Source organism: Phaethon aethereus (assembly GCF_964289735.1).
Source record: "Phaethon aethereus genome assembly, chromosome: 1".
NCBI lineage: Eukaryota > Metazoa > Chordata > Aves > Phaethontiformes > Phaethontidae > Phaethon > Phaethon aethereus.
Genome location: NC_138575.1, coordinates 80,483,627 through 80,507,082, shown reverse-complemented (window position 1 = coordinate 80,507,082; position 23,456 = coordinate 80,483,627). Strand labels below are relative to the sequence as shown.

General features: G+C 40.1%; 1 protein-coding gene across 1 annotated transcript; it reads right to left on the bottom strand.

Moving 5' to 3' along the window:
* Positions 1–4,442: 4,442 nt before the first annotated feature.
* Positions 4,443–23,068, bottom strand: TTC38 (tetratricopeptide repeat domain 38; the record flags this gene model as incomplete). Its single annotated transcript, XM_082014436.1, has 14 exons — positions 4,443–4,536; positions 5,364–5,437; positions 5,722–5,881; positions 8,243–8,408; positions 9,368–9,449; positions 10,281–10,319; positions 11,429–11,488; positions 14,514–14,633; positions 15,794–15,869; positions 16,951–17,124; positions 18,084–18,255; positions 18,541–18,622; positions 19,093–19,170; positions 23,045–23,068. 14 exons carry the CDS (start codon positions 23,066–23,068, stop codon positions 4,443–4,445), a joined length of 1,401 nt encoding a protein of 466 aa, XP_081870562.1.
* Positions 23,069–23,456: the final 388 nt, after the last annotated feature.

Below are 23,456 nucleotides of genomic sequence, written 5' to 3'. Positions count from 1 at the left end.
CAAATCAAAGTGTGTTTTCATGATAACCAACAGAATTTTGGAAGTAATTTTTTTTTTCATTCCTAGTGACTCTAAGCAGAAACAATATTTGCTTTTCTCTGGCAATCCTAGCACTGCCTATCAAGACTGTCACTTGTGGGACATGTTTTTGTCTGAAATAGCCTACATGTGATAACGGCACTTCGGTTTGTCACGGCTGCTGCTTTTCTTGCATTTCTGGGTTGGCTAAAAGCAGGTTATTGACTGCCCTGCTGTATCTGCCTCGTTCACTGGCCTTATGTTATAATCTGATTAATGGCTTTCAAGGAATTCAATGGGCACAGAACAAGCTTGTTCAGAAAAGGCTAAAAATGCATTTGCTAGGGGCACGTTCTGTGTTTAATCCAGTAACTTCACCTTCTTTTAGGTACGGCACTATAGGGGCTATTCATGAGCACAGGTACTGTTGCTCTTGACTTCTGGATGCCTTCTTTTTGTTGCTGTCTTTAAACTGATGGAATTCGTTCTCAAACTACTCATGTTTCAAGACACAGAGTTGAGAGAACAGCATCACAGAAACTTATGAGCAGCACCACTGTAAATTTTGTATTAAAAAAAAAATCTTAGCAAGCTTGTTGCATTTTACCTCTGAATATACTTTTTTCTACCGCTGTAAGCTGGGGCGCCAACCAGCTAGTTTGCTTACAAGGAGGAGTAGGCCAGATGCAATCCTAGCAGCCAGCTGGTCAGCAGCTCAGTTGTTGACAGTTGGACTTGATGCTTAAAGGTCTTTTCCAACCTCAATGATTCTATGATTCAGTTGGTCATGTCTCCTCCCTCTACCCTACCCAAAACCCTTCAACTATCAAGATGGGGAGTGTTTTGAGGTATCTGTGAAATGGGATGGCATTTCCTAGCCCCTGCAAGGCTTGGGGGCTTTGTTTTGCATTCTGGCAGGTTCAAGCCTCTGCAAAAAAAGATGCTACGCTGGTGACAGCTCTGAAGAAGTGGAAGCTGTGAATGTGCAGCCCTCTGGCAGGGCTGCTTTTTGGGTTCTTACATCTCAGAGACAAGGCAGCTGCGAGTGGGAGTCTGCAAGACAAATGCAACACCATTTTTCAGCAAAAAGACTCGAGGCCTCGGAATAAGCCCATTCACTGATGCCAAGTGTTGTCATCGCCTGTGAGACCGCATGGTAGCCATACACAGGTAGGCACAATATCCTCTTAAGAGGTCTTGGCCAGTAGTTATGCATACAAAGAAGTTAAAGAAGCTCTCACTCGCAAAGGTTCCTGCAGCTGACTGAGGACTTTATTTTGTATTTGAGGAGACCTGTATGTATGCCTTTAAGAGGAAAATATGGGTTGAAAATGTGTTTAAAAAAACTTGCTTCATCCTGGATTAGTAAATCCACTCTTGATTTGCAGGCAAAAAAAATGACTTGAAACCAATGTACCTGCTACAATAGTTGGTCATGATACTGCTGATGCTGTGATATGCTTTCTTCACAAAAACAACCCAAGAAGCTGTAGTACTGGAAGGCTTTGGGGTTGAGTGGCAGAAGTCAAGGCAAGGCCTTAGATGATGGGTGACAGCTCTGCTTTCACAGCAGTCCCCTATACTTACCACAAATCATCAACAGTCCATTTCTGGTACAGCTTAACAGCACTAACAGTCTAAACCACACAGGTCTTTAACAATTGTTTTAATGGGTCCTAAAAGCTTAGCAAAGACTTGCTAAAGAACCTTTTGGTTCAGCTTGCTTGATGTTAACAGAATTGTTAGAAGTACTGCAGTAACAAGTCTGACAGTATCAAAGTCCAACAGAACATTAGCAGCTCCCGGTTTTATTGCACTGAGCTACAAGAAACGGCGAACACTGAAGAAGCTCTAGAGGTAACTGAGCTGATGCTGTACATGGTCTCAGCACAGATAACTAAGCAAGCAGTTCAGAAAAGGCTTGTAAAGTGGGGGTATTGCTACTGCAGCCACTCTGGGGATCATGAAAAACACCATCAAAGTTAAAAGTAGATGTTTCCTGACGAAATGCTGGCAGGGGAGTTACTGCCCAGTCTCAAATTCGGATGCACAGCACAAAGGACTATGCATATGCGTATGTGTTTGCGTTTGCCTACCTCTCTTGTAAGCAGCAGGTTATATAAAGTTTGTATCAACTGTTTTTCAACTACTCTGCTTAGATATAAAAAGGTGAGTTTTTAGGAGTCAGCACTGTCCTTGGTCAAGTTCTTCCTCTCGTTGTTCTTCCTCTCTTATTGTTCTTCCCACTCAGCTACCTGCTTGGTCACTGAAAATGATTCAGCACAGCTTTGTGAAGCAAGACAAAATGGTTTGAATATTTTAGATAAAAATAAGGGGAAAATAAGGCAGAAAACCAGAAGTTCTAATTTATGGTCAAAATGTGTAATTCTAGTTGAATGAATAAAGCTTCTAGTCACGTTCATGGAAGCAAAGAGGACACACTGTTACAGGTTTATGAAATTCAGCTGAAAAACCCATTTAAAAGCATTGTCCATACATAAAAAGAAGTCATATACTTGCTGCTCAACTGAGCACATATTTCTTTGAATTTATTGATGTAAAGCAGACAAATTTCTCAATCACATTATATCAAAAGTACTACAAATGTCATTCTTAAATTTGTGTAGCAAAAGATCACATAAACTACACCCTTCATAAACCAGCCAGCAGATTTCTCAGGCTTTTGTTCCCTAATAAGATTTGTAATATTCCTTGAGTAAAAAGTTATATCTAAAGTCATTGCTTGAAATGCACTGATTAAAAATAATAGTAAAAATCTAGTATAATTTGAGCATAGAGTAAGCCAGTCATGGCTGGACAGATAGAATAGTGATGAAGCTGAAGAACAGGGAACTATGACTGTCCATGGGCTTCAAAAGGCTGCAGGCAAGGATGCATTACCTTTATCTAGTTTCACAAATTATCACTGATTTAAAAATAAATGATTTTTTCCTCAAGTGAGGGCTAGGAGAAGAAGGGTGGCAGCAAGGCACTTCCATGTCTTATTCCTCTATGCAGGAACTGCAGGGCAGGGCCAGCTATGAAAATGCATTTTTATGTCAAAAAGAAACTGTATGTGGAATGGGGCTCTGTGGGACATGGGGAAGTGCCTAAGCTGGCCAGAAAGGAGAGGCAGCATCTGCCTGTGTCCAAGAGAGCTTGCAGATGTGATAGCAAAGGCAGAGCTTGGGCAGTTGGAAGAGTTGCATTTCTATCTGAGAACAAGAAAAGGAGGCGTTAGATCAGTTTTGGTTTGAAATATCACCTTTCTCTTCATTAGGGATTTCTGGATTACTGTTGCAAGACAAACTGTTAGCTCTGCTCTGCTGCAGGAATCCAGAGGCACCAGAAGTTCAGAGCTCCATGGCTCATATCGTGCCTCATTTGCAGCACCAAAGCTTGTCACATCACTTGTGCTGGGACAGAGCTTTCTGTCAGTTCCCCTTAGCTCTGTTTCTATGGCAAAAGCTCCCTTCCAGTCTTCACCTGCTCTGAGATACCTCTATAAAGTCTGTGCTTTAACATTGGTTTTAAACTCTACTTTGCTAACATGTGGGACTCGTGCTGTTGAGATTGTTAGTAAGGCCTGACTTTCCAAAAGCTCAGGTAAGCACACAGATGCCAGTCCAAACTACCAATCAGAGATGGTACCGTTTTACCTGAAATCCAGGCTTTTTCTTTTTTTCTGAAAGATTTAACAGTGCCAAGGGAATACCTGTGTTAGAACAGTCACAGTCAGCTATTATCCCTCTTGTCTGGTTTCAGTCACATAGTAATTTCAGAAAGCTCTGAGGTGCTAGATTGAAAGGAAAAAGTTTAACATTTTATGAGAGGGAGTTTAAAAATATGCACCCGTAAAGAGATCCTGAATGCAGGCAATGCTGTAATGCCAGAGTCTGTGACTCATGCATGAATGGATCGGGAGCTTGCTATGGAATTCAGTTTATGCCTGCATTGGCTCTGGCCCCATACTTTCCTATTAGCTATGTTTAAAAGGTCCATTTGAATTACCTGAGCAGTTTACTCATTACTTAAACATATTAATGAAGTAACAAATTGGGCCAATGAATGACTGAAATCCAGGCATTGTTACTGTACTGTATACAATCAGGGTCAGAGGGAACTTTCAGGAAAATATACCAGAAAAGCAGTGGCCTGGGATGCTTCAGAAAGCTGTGCCATTCTCAGCAGGCTCTCTTCTTCTTTCCTTGTGGAATCATCCAAGATACAACTTCGTGAAACCAAACAGTTGTGTGTATATATATAATTTTTTAAGGAAATCGTGATCAGATGTCTGACTCATAGGGTACTCTTACCTACTGTGAATCTCTAGCATGGCTTACAGCATAGCCCCCTCCTCTCCCTGCACCCAAACTTTGATCAGTAAGCTTATTGCTATTTCAGCTGAAGCACAGAGGAAAGACTTAAGCCATTGAATGAACGGCTGCAGCCTTCCTAATAAGTCGCTCCGTCATTGGTGAATTTGGTCTCATCGCATCACGTTCTCTCAGGAGGCACCTGAGAAAGGAGAAAAGGTAGGAGAGAAACAGGAAGGTCAGGAGTATAACACCAGTTTTCCTGTAAGATCACCAGCAGTATCCTTGTAAGAGGAGGAAAACAGTATGCAAAGACTTGCTCTTGAGGTGCAGATTTCCCTTACTGGAAACATTTGGCCTTGGCAGTAAGTTTAGGCAGAACAGTGGTATTTTCAGCACTGACAGAGACTGAAAAAGAGCACCCAGAGACCAGAGCGCACAGAAGAATCGTTTTGATATTGTGTCTAATTTTTATGTTTCAAAGAGACCTCAGGACAGGAACAGGCAAGGGTTCATACTGTCCTGAGGATCCATTCTTTTAAGTGCACAGGAAGACCCAGTCAATACATTTCAACAGAACTCAGTATGGATCAATAAGCAACATCTATGATTTCAATCAAACAAGGCTCTTGCCATTAGTACTAAGGCAAGCTCACATATCAGACTCTGCAAATCTTATTTCCCAATAAAGCAGATGTAATCATTAGGACAGATTTGATTTTCAGCAGTTCACAGAAGTTTAGCAGTCCATTAAGTACACAGATCAACAGGCAGGAAGCCACATTTTAAGGCAGAACCATTTGAAAATCAACTGCCCTTGAACAAATACAGATCATTCAATTCAGACCGCAAGAGTATACCTTTGGAATTGGAAGCTATTTTACTTTTTATCCTAGATACATGTTGCTACATTTAACACATATGCTCATGCATAATTTTAGCCTTCACTTAGTGGCTTGAGCACACTCGCTATTTCTTACTTTTAGTAACAGTACTACTTCCACAATATTTATCAGGAAAAATACTCACCTTGCAAGGTTTTGTTTGGCTTGTGATTTAGAATTTAAAGCAGCATGAATCAATAACTGGTTGAAAACATCTCTCTGAAAAAAAGAAGTCAGCAAAAATACAAAGTAATAAGTAACTTAGAAAGTGGGCACAATGTTGTGTTTCAAATTATTAAAACCACCAGGGAAGGAAACATAGCGACAAGAAAAATTAAATAGCTAAAGATGCTAATAAGTGTTTGCAAGCAGGATTCAGTCACAAGCACAGTTTAGATTTTCACTTTCTAAGAATGAAGTGTTATTAGCAATGTAAGTACCTAACAGAAGCTACCGGAAGAGGATTAAGTAGCATCAAGAAGTCTTTTATTAACTTCCTTTACCTGAGCATTACTGCCTCCTAGTTGGATTAGTTGATAACGGATTGGGTACAGCAGGTCTACAGCTTTGTCACAGTTTCCATTTTCAAACTCTACAAAAGCCTGGCACAGTGGCAACCCCAAACTAGGAGCCAGGGAAAGCTCATGGTCTTCACAAGGTGCTCTGTAGAATGAGAAAGTGGTTAACTCCTGTAAGTTAAATTACAAATACACAGAGTTCAGTACCAGCCTGTCACTGCCTGCAGACAGAATTTTTTTTACCTTATAAAGTCTGATGTTTCAGGTACTTTATTTAGATAGTATCTTTCAGTGTGGTTATGTTACTTTCACTTCTTTGTTACTCATAATCCAATCAGTTTCCATTCTTCTGAATATATCCACAAAGCAATAACCTTGCAAAACAGTTTGCCACACAGCACAGTGTCTTGCTCCCTTTGTAATATAAACTGTATTCCCAATGACAGCTCTCAAAGTCTGCTCTTTTATTATTCTAACCATGACAGACTGCTTTTAGACCCACAAACAGCAATGGACCTTAGCTAGCTCTTAAGTGAGCAGGCCTTGAAGGTAGTGCCATTTCAGTGCCAGAAGGTTGGTTGGCAACAAGAGGAGAGGAGGGCTTTCTATCCCAAGCAATATGATGATTTCCAGGAATACAGTGTACAGTTCAATGCTATAAATTCCATCCCCTGTTTAGAACAGATTTTTCTGTAAATTTTCCAATTAAATCTTTAACACTGAGGGAACCTTAGTCATTTACTTCTGTTTTGAGTGCTTGCAATAACAGCTGAGAATCACACTCCCACACTAGTACCTTAAATTTACCAAACGCAGAGCACACTCTGTGCTCCCCTTCCTGAGTCAATATTACAAATTTCACATTTCTTCCACTAGGTCAATGTCGATTTTTTGCTATGCAGCATTTCCCTATGTGTTTATCATTCCTTAAACAAAATATGGTATCCTGGAAAGTTAGAAGTGCACAACAGATGTGGATTTTAAGTAAGTAGTTTGAGATAGTTAATGATGAAAAAGGTAAAACAATTCTTCATTTAAACATTTGTTCCAGCTCTCTGTGCATTTTCTCAGAGATGGAAGACTGATTTTTTTTTCCCCTTTCTCTTGCAACTGATGTGAAGTATTGATTCATGAAGAACAGCATACCCCCCACATTAACTAACATTTCCATGCATGAAAATAAGCATGTGATACCAGCCACCAGAGCGCGCCATGGAATACTTTACAAAAAAAACTCTTGTCAACTTTAAATTGCAAACGCTAGGGGAAAATATTAATAGAAAACCAAGAATGACTGTCGTTTGTGCCAAAGTTTTATGACTGCTTTTTTAAACACATAGAAAATGCATCTTAGGTATCATTTAGCTATTACATATTTGTGATACACATAAATTAATCCATTAATCCAATCATTAATATAATCCCTTCATCTCACAAGTCTCTTTTCTCAACTAATAAAATTGAGCTTTATAATACTTCAAACTACAGCTAAAAATGTACAGCTGTATTACTACAAAAGACTGAACACACAGGCAAAAGGAAGCACTGGGTGAAAGGATAAGTAGCACTGAAGCTTCCCTGAAGTGGTGTGCATGTACTTACATGTATTTATATAAAAGATATTTGCTACTTCCTACTTTAGTCAAATCAGACATGCTTAGGCTTGATTTGACAGGTATTTGTTTTCATAAGTATTCTTAAAAATTACATTTATTTGTGATTGATAGGTATTATAGTCAGGAACAAATAGTGACAGTTTCAGGTTCTCCTTCCATCTTTTTTAAGGCAAGAGAAGCAATAGATGCTGAAACAAAGGAAAAATGGGGGTTGGCAGGAGAAATTGCATTTAAAGCATCTATATATCAACCACATCCAAAAATCAAGGCAATTTACATTTATTTAATACGTAAGGGAACACAAAAAAACCATTGTTTAGATGAAATACTTAAATATTCCTTTTTTTTCAAATAATTTAATTTGAAGTCAAAATATTCTCTATTATTACTTTAGCAGTACTTGAAATTCAGTTTCCTGCAGAGGTACTTCATAACACATCAAGCAGTAGCTATTAGAATATCTCTACCAACTAATGCTGTTATTAAAGAACCTTTTCAATCAGAGCAAAAAAAGAACCACCACAGATAGCTGACATATTCTAGGATGCTAATATACAGGTGAAATACTTGATTCATTGTATGTAACATGGCTTAGTGTGAACCCATTGAAAGGAAATATATGGCAACTGTGCAGTTAGTGTCCATGATCTCAAACATAAGACATTTCTGCTCAACAAAATTAGAAACCTCTCTAGACATTAAGTCAAAAAATAAATAATTATAGGGATTTCCTAACTGAAGATTGGCCTACTTAAACCAGACATATCCCAGTGACATACTAAAGCAGAGAAGAGTGTGTTGTAGTGCTTCAGCAAGCCAGTGACATTATGACCCTGAAGTTCAGAGGACAAAATACTTATAGAATATAATACTTTAATTTGCTTGCTTACTTGGCAAGTTCCTGAAGAGTTGTTAAAAGCTCATCAGTAATTTTGTGGTCTTTGGCTCCAACTGAGGACATCAAGATGTGTACATCATTGAACAGAAGAATGTGATCTTTGGTGTGCTTCTTTGTAAGCTTGAGAATATTGTTCCACCTGTCCCCAAGCTTTACACCTAAGAGTAAAAAATATTTTTCTCAATAAAAATACCACATGCAAAAGCATGACTTTGCAATATGCTTTCAGTCACACAGCATAAACAGCATTCCTACTAAACTCAAGAAAACATTCCCTGATGTGGCAAAATTTATACAGTAATGCTCAGCTGCAGCCTGCCATGTTTGGGCAAAGAGTTTACTGACTGACAGTAATTTATCACCAATATTCTAGATTGCATTATGTGAGGTTCTGGCTTTATTATGAGATTGCTCATGTCTTCTTGGAGATGATGCTCACAATGAACCATCTGTAGCAACCAAAACCCAGACTGATAAGACAGATTTCATAAACAAACACAATGCATCATTAGTGTTTTAGCAGAATACTGTGAAAATAATGTCTGTCCTTCTGTCTGTCTGTCGTGTGTCCCATCCCCCCACCATGAACTCTAGTGTATAAATACTAGCTTAGAAAAGTTAAGGAGAAATGCCACTGAGTCAGGAGCGTACACAAAAGCTAATATAAATGTACTTGCTATTGCAATCAGTATCAAAATAGAAAGTTAAGTATCTAACTTGAAATTTACTTCAAGGAAGGTCTACAGCTTTTCAGAGCCTTATGTACTTGATTGTTCAGCCTCAAAACTCCAGGGACAATAGAAGTGAATTTGTCAAAAAAAGAAATATGTGACCTATGCTAGTTTGAGCTGAGTGAAATAGCATACTGGCATGGGGGGAAAAAAAAAGCTCCTGTGAAGAATAAAGGTTATAGACATTGTTATGAATTTCACATTGAGGCATTTCTCAAGTGCAGCATTTTCTTCTGTAACAGAATATTTTTTCTGTTACACTGACCAAGCTTGCTCTGTAAGTATATTTAAATACTTCTCCAACATGCAAGGCAGGGGAAGGGGGGAGAAAAAAGAAAACTGTTCCCCTTAGAGTTTTAAAAAAGAATGCCCGGTGGATATCCTACCTTCCAAATGAAGCCTGTACAGCATCGAACAGTTATCTACTACATCCAGCATGCTTCCACTTGACAGACACCGGGGAGCAATCTGTAATCACAGGTATTCATAAGCTGCCCAACTGATGTGCTAGCAGGAACTTATTCAGATAATCATATTTATTTTCACAGGACAGAATTTTATCTTTTTATTCATTTAAAAATACCTGTTTTGCAATAGCCCTAATTGCATCTTTACTGAATACAGCAATTTGCAATGACAAACACTCATATTGCTTCATTTGTGTTGGTTTTCCTGTTACGAAGTTCAAGCTCAGCAAGGTATATTTTTTTTTCCAAAATAGTGCCATAAATATTACTTCACTTTGCCAAGGTTAGTAGACAGGAGTCTTCCCAGCAGCTTTCTTAATGCTTGCATTATTTTTATAATCCTTACAAACATATGTTATCCTATCTAATTTAATATTGCTTGTTTACAAAGATTGTTTTGAAATCCAAACCTTAAAGAACTATAATAAATTAAGCAGGAAGGAAAAGACATGCTTCTGTTGACTTAGTACTTAACATGCAAAATCAGTTCTTTGTAAAAGTAACTTGACTTTATTGGAAAATTATTTTACATCCTTTTAAAAAACATGAATAAAAAATATGGACAGATGGAAAATAGTACCAATGGTGCCATTGTAGCTCTTTCAAGCACAGTGTAAGAAACACTTGAACTATGTAACACATGAGTCTTCTGGGCATTTTACCCAAAACTGTTGAGAAACAGTTTCCCTAAAAAAGTGTAATAACAGATATAAATAATATATATACACGTATGTGGCACACTGTGACAGGTTTCAATCTCATACAGAAGGAAGAAAGCACATATCGTGGTCTTAAGTATGTTCTCAGTAAAGAAAAAAAGGCCCCTACTCACATGATTGTCATAAATTGTCAAAGCAGCCTCATATTCACCCTGTAAAAGCAAATGAGGACTGTATGATTAACATTCAGATACAATAACCAAAAGTGACTGGTAGTAACCAAAGACATACATACAATTAATAGATGTCATAATATTACTTCACAACTGCTTTATGACTTGATCAAAAGAAACTGAGTCAAAGAAGCCTCAAAAGAAAGAACGGAGCCTAAGACAAACCAAGATTTACTAGGCAAAATAATCAGTATGTTTAGGTTTCATTTAATAATAGGTATCAATACTGGTGTAAGTTACACATGAGGGAGAAAGACAAGGTATTACTTGGTATTACAAGGTTCCTTTCAGGGATCTTTGCAAAAATTAGTGCATCATATGGTGTATGCAAAGAGGTAGGAAGAAAAATAATTTTAAGCAGGCTACAAAAATGTTGTATAGATAGAAGGTGGCAGAAGGTAGACTACAATCAGGAATTATGCTCCTTCTATGTCAGTAACACTGAATACAAGCAAGTTACTCTGTTTTCTGACCAAGGTACACTGCCTTCTCAATGATGACACATTTGTCTCCCTAGTGAACTGAACCCCACAAGTGCTAAGCATTATTAAATCCAAGGAAATTCTGCATTGCAACCTGACAGGTTGGGTAAAATTGCAACCATTTATAAAGGGTTTCAATAATAAGAGTTAGTAACATTAATAATTAATAACATTTGTGACCAAATTTAGAGCTTATTGCATCTTTCTTATAGTCAGCAAATTTTTGGGAGAGCAAATTAGTATTGAATTGGAAGAGAATTTCTCTAATTTTTGTCTGAAAATTAGAGATCCAGGTTCATCTTTCTATTAAATAACTGTGTCAAGTGTAATTAGTGAGACTTTGATCTTCAAACGTGCAATAATCTCACAGCAATTTTTCAACATTTTAACAAAGATCCTGGAACTTTGACAAATGTTATTAGAACTTCTCAAAATAATTGTAATAAAGGACTAGCTTGTAAAAATGGGATTGTGCTATTTTATAAAAACATACCTTTAAATAGCCAAAAAAAGGCCCAACCTATAAATGTTAGGTCTGCCTTTTAAATAGCATTAGATGAATGACCTTTCTGGACTATAAAAAACCTGTATGAAAATATCTCATACCTTTTCAATAAAGTATAAAGCCCAGTGCCAGTAATTATGGCAAGCAAGCATATCACTGTGCTGAAAAAAAAAAAAGAGGAGAAAATATTATTTACAAAATAATTTCCCACTTAAATGTATCGAGTCAGATTTATGTTTTCTTCTTCAGCAAAACTGAGTATTTAATGAGACAGAAGAGACAAGAACTTTATATCAGCTGGCCAGGATACCTTCTCATTTGATACATTTGCTCCTTGCAGCTATTCATGGAGAAACCTCAAAAACAAGGTTTCCCCCATGTCATTTTCCAGAGAATTTCACTTGGATGCCTCAGAATTCACCCTTCTGCAGCACTTTTGTTTTTTCCTTAAGAAAAAAAAACACACTTATAACAAAAATAAGATTTGTCTCACCTAAAATGTAGGCGTCTCGTCTAAAGTAACCTGGATAGATAGTGGAGAGAAACACCCACCCTAAGAGCGCCATTCATCCCACCCACCTAGACACCTATCTCAGACAGAGAGGAATCACTTCTTAAACGTATGTTTTACTACAGAAGCTGCACTGGCGGTTCATCAGACAAGATGAATATTTGCTGGACTCTACCAACTTTGCACTGTCCTTTTCAGCTGGCACCAGAACTTCAAATACTCCTCCCCAGCCTGCACTTCAAGACAATGTCATTGCAGTTCATTTTTCTGAGTGCAGAGAGGAATATAATTTCATAATCCTTTGGTGAAAATTAAAATACCAGAAAGGTTCATCCCTCTCCTCCCATTCTCTCCCAGTACTACAGTTAAATTTAATGTCATCGCAAGTGGAAAAAGCATCTTCATTTTCATAGTGACAACTTCTTTCAGGAAGCATAAAGGTTACCAGTGAATGTCAGAACTTTATGGTGCTAAGATAAACATTCTGGTAACCTTTACTTGTTTAATATGAGATCACAAACCAAACCTGAGCAAGTGAAGTAGTTAAGTGCTTGGCATAAACCTGGTAATATCAACTTTAATACCATATTATAATTCCAAATGTCATACAAACAAGAACATGGGATTACCTCACTGAATAAACCAAAATCCTTTTTCTGCTGCAGATTTTGAGTTCTGAATGAGATTAAATTGCTAAAGGAGAAGTGGGCTTCCAGGTTACTAAAATAACTAAATAAAAGCAGGCTACAGGAACCCATTCCAACAGCTCACAAGAAAAACCTTTCCTATTTCATAATAAACAGCACAGGCAGACAGGTTCCTCTGGTAAGATTATTTGCCCATTTTGATTTTGTGCTGAAATATACATTAAAAAAAATGGCATCTGCTTTTTGGGGTGGACAGAGGAACTCTGTAAAGAAGACCTGTACAAAATCTTTTCCACTCTTATTGAGAAGGAGGAAGATGAATTAAAAGAAAAAGAAGGAGCCTGAATATTGTGGCAGTACAGATAGATGATCCTGGTCATTAAAAGAAAATTAAAAAAAAATTCAAATCACCAAATCAAATACAACTGACTTTTAATAAGGCCCTTAGAGAGCCCTGCTTTTTTTCATGTGCTTACAGTTTAAGGCTCTGTGTTCATGATGTTTAAGATGAAAAATACTGTACAAAAGAAGTGATTATACACATTATCATTATGACAATGCCAGCTGTTATAAATCTGAACTATGCTGGGTCAGGCACGAAGGTACATTAGATAATTCTACTTGCACTTTATTTTATTTGGATAAAGGGTATAAATCATAGAGGCATGCAACTATTTTAAGAACCAGAGTTCCAAAAATCGATCCGAAAGTCACTGACTGGGGCTTTTTAAGGCATCACCGACAAACTGTCAGTCCCCTACATCACTTGTTTCATTAAAACTAACATATTAAAGGACAAAATGGTTTCTGGGAAATGACAGACTTCAAATGACAGAACCTCCAGCAAGGGTTTTCTGCCTGCACTTCCAAGCTCAGTATCTGACTGCTTACCTTAAAAAAACAAGTGCAAAACAAACAATCCTTCTAGCCTCATTATCCAGCCCTGCTCTTTGGGTGAGGTAGAACAGTCAGCTCAGATGACTCTAAAGCAGACTCTTGCCAGTTTTAACAAATTCAAACCTCACAGCCTTCTGCTCTGAATATAACATACTTAATCATAGGGAAAACATATGCTGTCCAACATAAATAAAAATTAAGTTGCACTTACAGCAAAGGACCATATGACAGACTAATCAACCTGTATCTGAGAGATACTCAAATATGCTGGATATATAAAGTAACTTCGGCACACTAGAAGAGAGACAAAAGCATCATTTCTCTTTTCTTTACAGTTGACCTTTAAAAATCCTTCCCCATCCAGAAGCAAACAAATATTTTATGAGTCTTCTAAAACATTTGATTTGACTGTGTCATTTCACTCCTCATCTTAAGTTCCCGTGAAGAGATTAAGCCAGGTTCCTCAACTGACTCTCAGTGATCATCTCAGTCTAAGCAAAAAACTTGTGAAAATACCAGTGGTCACTTTACTTTTATAACCACACAATAAACCACATATATATCAATCATGTATCAATAAATCACAGTTTTCACATCTGATGTTTCACCTGTCCGAAACGGCCATGTCTTTATGAGATGTAAAATACCTAATCTTAGAGGTCTTTTCCAACCTTAATGATTCTATAATCAGCTCCACCAGGAAAAAGAAACTAGGGAGTGGGGCTGTGTATACACACGCACGTACAAACCACACACTTGCTGAAAAGAAATATTTATTACAATATTCCTAGCTAATGTAAGGCAGCGTGAGAGGACAGGCTTTGTGTGAATCTGGCCTACTGACACATTTGCCATTTCTGTAATCTCAGCACTCATAGTAACGACGACTTAAGGTGGTCCAAGGTATGTGTCCCTCCTAATATGGCATTTTTTCCTGCCTCTTCCTTCAAAAGTAGCATAGGTAGTAACAGGACTACCACCATCACTAAAGTGATATGTAAACTTTGCATTGCTTGTACCTTCTATCTGCAGATAGAAAGGAATTAGATGCAAGAAGAATCAAGAACTTGGCTGGGGGAGATAAAGACGACCTAGAAAGAGCTTTTCCAGAGATGCTACAAGAATGTTTACCTTCCAGTTGGTTTCTGTTTCCTTCATAAATTCTAACCCTTTCTTCACCTCTGCTTTCATTTCATTTACGTGAGCTATAGTATGAACAGACCATGCATCTGTCCGATTTATAGCCAAAGCCTATAAGGGGAAAAAGGGAAAACGTGATGAAGCTTACAACTTGCAAATAACAATATTTATCATTGCTGAAATAAGACACTACTTTTTACTGCTGCATGTTGAGTACATCCCTGTACAATTCCCAGTAACCACAGCCAGGAAGTCTGATTTGGACAGAGAAGGAAAAAAATGTTTATTGGCTGACTTCATGTCCCAGCTCCTACTGCATAGAGATGAACACCTGCAAAATGCTTTCAAATGCGGGCTCTGACAAAGATTATCAAATGACATTTTATTTCACAGACATACATCAGTATCAGCCATGAAAAACTGCATGCACAGACACAATATATTCCATGACATACTGCCTTGCAGGTAATCATTTCTTCTTCAAGAACATAGCCAGCTCTTGAGCAAATTCCTCTTTCTTGCTCCAACAACTCACACTAGGTTTTAGGCATTTTACAAGGTTAGTCACTAACCTAGTAAATATTAACATTCAGTCTTTGTTGTCACTTTCAGCAATTTGATGTAACAAAAGTTACATCAAATCATGGACAAAAACACCCATTAGAGATTAATTGTATCTGAGACTTCTGGAAGACAGGGATAATCCTGAGGACTAGAGGAAGTCAAATATAATTACTATCTTCACAAAAAAGAAACACGCCAGCTAATATTGATCCCCAGGAACATTGTACAGTTAATTGCTCAATAATCCAGGAATAAGCATCAGGGAAAAAAGGAAGGGGGAACCCAAACAGGATGGATTGTCAAGAGCAGATTATATCAAACCAATCCAACGTTCTTTAATAGGAGTAAACAGCCAATTATACATAGGGGAAACAGCAGATGGGATAATATATGGATTTTTTTTACAAGTGTTTTGACTCCATCTGACAAGGCATGCTCATAAGCAAGTGAAAGAAGTACAGTCAAGATGAAACTGTCATGGTATGGTATGGCATAGATGGGGGAATCTTTCTAAGGACTAGTTATCCGTAGTCTCTTAGGAAACTTTGTGAGCATCTCCATGTTGAACTTTATCCCTTTGCTACTTCTACTAACAATTGGGATGACAGAGAGAGTCAGTTCATGGCATTTGCGCAAACCACTACGCAGAGATACAGACCGTGTTTAAGAATCCTAAAACCTTTTAGCACCAGTAACAGGCAGTTTACCTCACGGGCAAGCTCCTCAGCACGATCAAAAAAGTTTGTTTCCACAAATCCAAAAGAGTAGTAGCCCTTCACATAGCTAAGCAAAAGGAGGAAAAACAGCACATCATCCATTTAGAAGTAGATTTAATCTAGGACTAAAAAACATATTAGAAATAGCATTTACCTCAAAACAGTCCTTACAACGCAAGTTACAATGAGGGTTCAAGCTTGCAGAATACAGAACAACTAGCTTGTTCTCATAGGAAATGAGAGGCTGGGAGACAACAGTAACAAGGTGTCACCAGTGTTTTGAGAACTGGTATTCACATGTTTGGAAAAGCTGTAATTAGGAGCTGCACAGAACAACCTGCTGATCTCTGTAACAGCTGCAAGACACAGAATTAGAAAGCTGGAAGCAAAACAATGCTGTCACCAAAGTTATCTGAGAGTCTCCAAGGCAATACATGAGTGTAGTCTCCTGCACTTTCTCCAGCGCCCACAAAATTGTAGGAGAGCACTTTTATGTGAAGTGACTCTTTAGAACTGGTTAACGTTATTGTAAAGTCACAAAGCATGCCCACTAAGTAACAAAGGTCCAACATAAAGGAAAATTAGGGATGTTATATGCTCTCACGCACATACTTGATGCAGTCATTTTAAGAAATATTTAACTGCTATTGTATTTGCAGATTTGTAGATTGCAAAATACCACAGGATATGTTTCTGCTTCTCAAAATATCTGTTGGGAGTTTTGGGTTTTGGTTTTAAACTCCTAAAGCGAAGGAACTACTTAAACATGTGGTATATGTTGCAGTTAATTTATTTCATGGATCAAGATGAATAAAAGTTGATTTTATCATTTATTTTTGCAACGTATCAATTCACGTGTAACTCTACATGACTTTATCCTGTTTGTTACACACCACGTGCTATATTTGACAGCAAAATTTACTAATTAGGCCACAGTTCACTTCAGAAAAAACCCTCAGCAACAGTGTCAACAGGGATACAGGAGAGATGTTCTAGCTGTGGTCAGGCTGAACTCACTTCTAAGCCCTTGATTTTGTCTACATGTCTGTTTCCAACAGATCTTGCTGTTTAGATGTATGTGAACTTAAAAAACACAAAGTAAGAGCACACCAGATAAAAAGCAATTTTCAAAAAGAAACGTGACCCACCTGCTTAATGGAATATCAGGTGTCCAGAAAGGATAAACCCGGGCAACAGAATCTCGCATCTGTGTAGGATATCCCAGGTAGAAATAAGTGTCGTGGGAAAATTTGAGGGCTAGCAGGTCAGTTGGGTGGCTCTGCAGAATCTGCTCCCATAGATCACAAGCTTTTGGAAGCTGGCTAGAAATAAAAAATTATTTTGATCGCTGAGAGAAGGCAAACATACCCACCTCCATTGTTAGTTCTAAATTCATGCTATTCTGAAAAATAGGTAATTCAACATCAAATGCCTATTTTTCCCCCTTGAAGGAATAAATTCCTTAATCTTTCTGAGCATTATCTTCACTGAGCACCTTCTGAGAAATCTTTTGAAAGAAATGTCCTTGGATTACAAGAAGTCACTGCAACACACAAGGAAAGTGAAACAAGCTTAAATCATAGATCTAAGTATTTTCCTACAGGGTTGAACTGTTTTTACAGAGACCTACCATAATTAATCTAACTTCACATGCGGAAAGACATCTTCCCTCTCCTCTAGTGGGAATCAAACCCATAGTATCAGGGCTTCAGTAGCTTCTTCTTTACCTGTGCTAAGCAGTATGTGAGGTAAATCCATGCTCACCTGTTTGTTTGACAAACAAATCACGAAAAGGAATCATTAGCCCATGCTTTCTGCAGTGCACATATATTCATCATACTGAATGGAACAGCAAGCCTCTACAGCACTTCTGACATTGCTATCTCCCTATTTTACAGAGGAAATAGCTTTTGACACAGAGTCCACACACTTCTGTGGACTCAAGTCTGTGTTATATTATATTGGACCGTACTGTAGTCAAATAGTTTCCTAGTTCTAAACCATATATTCCACTGATGGATCTACAACAGATTTAAAACACGGAGTGCTTAATGATACGATGCGGTGGCAATAGAGCACTTGCCCTCCTACAGTGCTGCTCTCTAACTAGGCATGGTGCTTACAGCTTGGAGAGATAAATTCAAGAACAACCTCCGCCATCTCACACTGATCCTTTGCTAGATGTCAGCTAATGTCAGGCAACACTACTACCAACTACTGCTTCCACTTGTGGTAGCTAAAACTCTTCACAGTCCTTTAAATGGGATGACAGTGGACTTACCCACTGGCAAACATGTCCAACGCTGATACATGAAGCTTCTCCCGCTCAGTCAGTGGCTGTGATTTTGAAAGCATCATCATCGTTCTCATCGCACTGTCCAGCTCTTTGTTGAGCCGCACTGAACTTCCAGTGCCAATCAGCTCCAAACCATTAGCAATGACATGTCCCATTGCTACAGAAAACAGCACATTACAAGTTGAGCTTGTAGCATTACATTCAGCCCTACATAAACACAAGGGAGAGTTGCTTATTTTAAACAAGACTGACTTTTAGTCACAGAGGTCCAGAAAGTCTCATAAGCCTAAAGTTCTTAGAGGCTTTTCATGACAGCCATTTAAAAAGACATGAAATGAAAAGAAAAAAAAGAAAAAAACCCCTCACAAAACCAGCCCAGCCTACTCTAGACACCAGGTATTATCTAGCACTTTCCATGCCAAGAATGAAAGGTTATACTCACTAAAATTTGGATCTGCTGCTTTTAATTTGGAAAGACACCCCTCAATACCTCCAAGGTTCTCATTACTGGCCCAGGTTGCGTACTATAAGAGAGACAGAGAGAGAGGGTCCAGGAATCCCTGATGATATTTGGCTTCTTTTCATTCTCCCGGATGTTTAAAATTCAAAAGTAAGCAAGGCAAATGACTAAAAAACAAACACTGCATTCAGACAGGGTTAGTGTAGTAGGAAAACAGAAAAACTGTTTTCTTTAAGATAGTTTGGTCACTAGCAGAACTAATAAGCCTGGATTTCTACGCGGTTTACGTCAACTGGTTGATTTGCCAGTGTCAAGTAGGATGAGTACACTGGCTGAGGTTTTCCCCACAGCTGTAGCATCTGGCATAGCCCTCTGCTACAAGGGTGTTCTGCTGCCTGATAATGGCTGAACTCCTGTGGCAGCCTGATTTTAAGGCGCTCTCAGCTGTTAAGAAATCTAAATATCAACTACAGCAAAGACTGTTTCATGCACAAGTCCCCTCAAATCGCATTTTCTTGCGCTTTTTGGTCATACCTGAGTCAGTGCAGCATCAAACAGCTTGCAGGCTTCATTGCTAGTGGTGGACAGGACAAGTCCAGCATCCTGCCAGGCCTGCACAACAAACAAACACAAACCTACTCACTTTCCAGACTATGCCAACAGATTTTCAAATTGATGGTGTTCAGATATTTTCATCAACTATGCTTTTTTTTTTTTAAAAAAAAAAAAGCTGGAAGGACAATGTGTGCAGAAACACAAACCTTTTGTAGTTACATCTGAATATTCAATTAGTTGGGGCTAGCAGTAGGAATAAGGAAGCAACAATTTATAACGTGAAAGATTTGATGGGTTACGCATCTCATAATGAAAGACCCATCCTTAATTCATTACAACTCAACTTTTGGCTAGTCCCTCTGCTGCAAACATACCTCATGTAAGTAGAGACATGGTAAAATAAAACCATGTTCTTTTATAACTGAAATAAATAATAAATAAGTAACTTGCAGGCCAAATAGCCTGGCAGAACAAATCCACCAAGGCGCTGGAGTTAAACCAACAAAGAATCAGAACCACAAATTTGTATACAAGCCTTACAAAAAGGAAGAACATGGGCATTTGATAAAGCTGAAATGCAAAACAGAATCAGGCTGCCATAGTTTCTCAACAAGCTATATAACACTGACTGAGGTGCTACATCTCCTGGCTAGCTGCTGGAGAATTAAAACAGTTCATTAGGCAGATGTGCAGCTTACTCAATGGTGGAATTAAGCTGCAGCAACTGCAGCACCCTGGTGCATGGTTGTCTCCATGACTGCTCTCTTAAGGAATTCAGGCAACAAAATGAAAAATCCAATGCTCATTTCAAAATGCTTAACTTATTCATGTGGATGTCTACAGCAAACAGGCATGCAATCTCTAGTTGCTTGCAGGCCTTTTCCCCCACACAAGATGGCCACACAACCACAAAGCCTGTCATCTCACAAGCTGACGTGCTTCCCTTGGCAACCTATTCAGGTATTTTTAATAATGTTTGGGTTTATTTCTACTAATCACTGTCCATTCAGCATTCCTATACTGCACCCATCATTGCCTCTTAAGCCTGTAAGCTTCTCAAGCACAGACTTACCTTCAGCACACCATATACATTCCCATTTAAGCATACACACTTTTGAAGAGCTGCCCCAACCACTTCAGCATCACTTTTATTCCAGTACAGAGAATATTCAGGGTAGACATAAAAAAAGACCTGGGGCAAGCCAATTCAGACTCCCCTTAATGGGAGATTAATCCTTGCAGATGCTGCAAGAATTCAGCTTGTCTCATTTTACACTTTAATGTATTTTCTGTTTCTAATGACCCAACTGTCAAAAATTTTAAGTAACCAGACAAAGACATCTTTGTTAATATATCCTAAAGCTTTCTCACTGTGATTGGATTAAAGGCTCATATTCCAGTAGCTCAAGCACTTGAGTGTTCAAATTACAAGCCTGAAAGACTAGATCTGAATATAAAACTACAAATTTTTTTTACAGTTCATACTATATCCCGAAATAGCATAAAGAGAAAAGTCAAGAGGGTAGTAAGGTTAGGCCTGCTACTTACAGGCTACCTTTCAAGGTGCCCTGCAAAACAGGCCAGGAACCACTTTTATCAACAGTCATCAAAAACAAGCTCCATTTAAAGCAGCTCTCTTTGCTACTGCCCATTTTGCACAACAGCTTAAGGTATGTGCCAAGTAGAAAATGTCATCCCATTTTGAGGAGATTTGTTAATGCGAGGATTCATAGCAACGAAAATGTCTATGCGTAAGCATCAGAAAAAAAACAGCAGAACAAGGGTTAGTAACAAAAGGCCTGCATCCATCACTAAGGACACTGCTGATCTAGTTGAAGTACATGCTATTTCTTTCTATCCACTCTGGAAAGCCTCTGGTCTGCTAAGGCTACAGTCCACATAACTCACTCCTCACTGGAAGACTCCCATTCTGGCAACAGGAGGATGGCAGCAAAGCTGTATCACATCACTTGTGCTGGTTTTGGCTGGGATAAAGTTAATTTTCTTCATAGTAGCTAGTATGAGGCTATGTTTTGGATTTCTGCTGAAAACAGCATTGATAATACAGGGATGTTTTTGTTATTGCTGAGCAGTGCTTACACCGAGCCAAGGCCTTTTCTGATCCCCACACCACCCCACCAGCGAGGAGGCTGGGGATGCACAAGAAGTTGGGAGGGGACGCAGCTGGCACAGTTGACCCCAACTGCCCTAAGGGATATTCCATACCACATGATGTCATGCTCAGCATATAAAGCTGGAGGAAGGAGAAGGAAGCGGGAGGCACATCTGGAGTTACAGCATTTGTATTCCCAAGTAATGGTTATGTGGGATGGAGCCCTGCTTCCCTGGAGATGGCTGAGCACCTGCCTGCTGATGGGAAGTGGTGCAGGAATTCCTCGTTTTGCTTTGCTTGCATGCGCGGCTTTTGCTTTATCTATTAAACTGTCTCTATCTCAACCCTTGAGTTCTCTCACTTTCACTCTTCCGATTCTCTCCCCTGTCCCACCCAGGGGGGGAGTGAGCAACCAGCTGCATGGTGCTTAGTTGCCACCTGGGGTTAAGCCACAACAATCACGTACGCCACTACTCTTCCTGATAGCGCACCAGGACAATGGACTGCGGGGAAGAACCACTCTGCAACAGCTGCTGACTCCTAGGACACATTAAAGATCTGCTCCAAACCTAGTCTGTTGTCATCAACCAAGAACCAAAGTGCTCCTGGGAGCACAGAAGAGCCAGCACCCCTTGTGCTCTGGGTCATAGACAAGTGGTCCTGCCCAGACTACTTGGGACATTCATGTCTTGGGGCTTGTCTGTTCTCAGGTATCAGACTGTGACTGAATAAATCCATGAGAAAGGAAGTGCAAGTAGGTAAAAATCAGCCTGGAGAGTTTGTGAAACAACTATCACCTCCCCTTCCCACAGAGGCTGCCTTTGAGTTCTGTTACACTAATTACCCGCAACCTTCCTCTCTAACTCCAGAAGACACTCTGTGATGCCTCTTAGAGGAGAGCACCATGGCCTCGGCTCTTCTTACTGCTTCTTGGTGAGACCAAAGCCTTGCCCTTTCTCCTGCCTGAAGATGAGAGTTTAGTCACGGGACTTGGCAACTGTTTATTTCTACTTTTTTCCCTGCTAGAACCCCAGCTGGCTCTGAGAAGTCTGCTCTTCGCGGGTTGCTGTTAGCACATCCTCTATTAATCGAGTGGCAGCTCTCCAGAGCTCTGGCGTTCATGAACTATGGCACTCTCAGAAGATCTTCAAGACTTCTTTTTTTACCTCCCCCTGCCTAATTAACCAAAAAAGAACAACAAAAGGAGTGACAGAGAGAATGAACCTCATCGGGAAGAAAACATGCAAATGACTAATCAGTAACTAGCTCCTGCAGCCAGATTTTGAACCCTTGGACCTGAAGCTGGTTTAGACTTAAAAAAAGGCCTGACTCACTTTTGAGGCCCACAGAGAGAGCAGGTGAGTGCCTGTGGGACCAGTCTGCACTATAAACAAGACCCAGAGACGTTCAAGCACGAGTTTGCTTCCCGAGTGGGAGGGAAAGGTGCAACGACTCTTCCCCATTTTCAGATCCCAACACCAGCCTCACCCCACCTGCAACCCACCCAGTGGCGAAGGTTACTGGGAGGTTAAGGGAGATGAGCTCCAACAGAGGCCTCACCACACCGGGGCTGGCTCCCGTCGGCCTCAGCCGCCTCCGCTCAGCTCCCCTCCCGCCACAGACCCAGCGCCCGCCAGCAGCCCCCCCCTAGCCCCCCGCGTCCTCCCCAAAGCCCACACGGGAGGACACCGCCCCCCGCAAGGGCGCACCGTCGTCCCTGTGCGCCCGGCAGCAGCCCCCGCGGTCGCTCGCTGCGGCCGGGCCGGGCAGACAGGCGAGGAGCCACGCCGTCCCGCTCCACCTCAGAGCTGCCCTCACCTTGCAGTCCCTCAGCGGCGTCATGATCCCACTCCAGCTCCGCTGCCGCTGCCCGGCGGCTCCGCGCCTCCCGCCCCCGCAGGAGGAGGAGCCGGGGCCGGGCCAGCAGCGTCGGGGCCTGCCGGCAGCGGCGGAGGGGGTGGCGGAGGGGGTGGCCGAGGAGGCAGGCGGGCACTGCTCGGCCCGCTGGCGGCGGCTCCGTCCCGAGCCCCTGTGTCATCGAGGGGGCCACGGTGCTGCCGACGGATGTGTTTCGTGTAGGTTATTGGCCCCGAAATATTTGTTTCTTGCGGCACCGGGTGTATCCACACACGATCTGCTGTTTCTAAATTTAAACACCCTTCTTACCAGCTGTGGCGGGGAACAGAGTTCTGGTCTCCATGGAGACATTCTCCAGCAGTTGGAAGTCCCC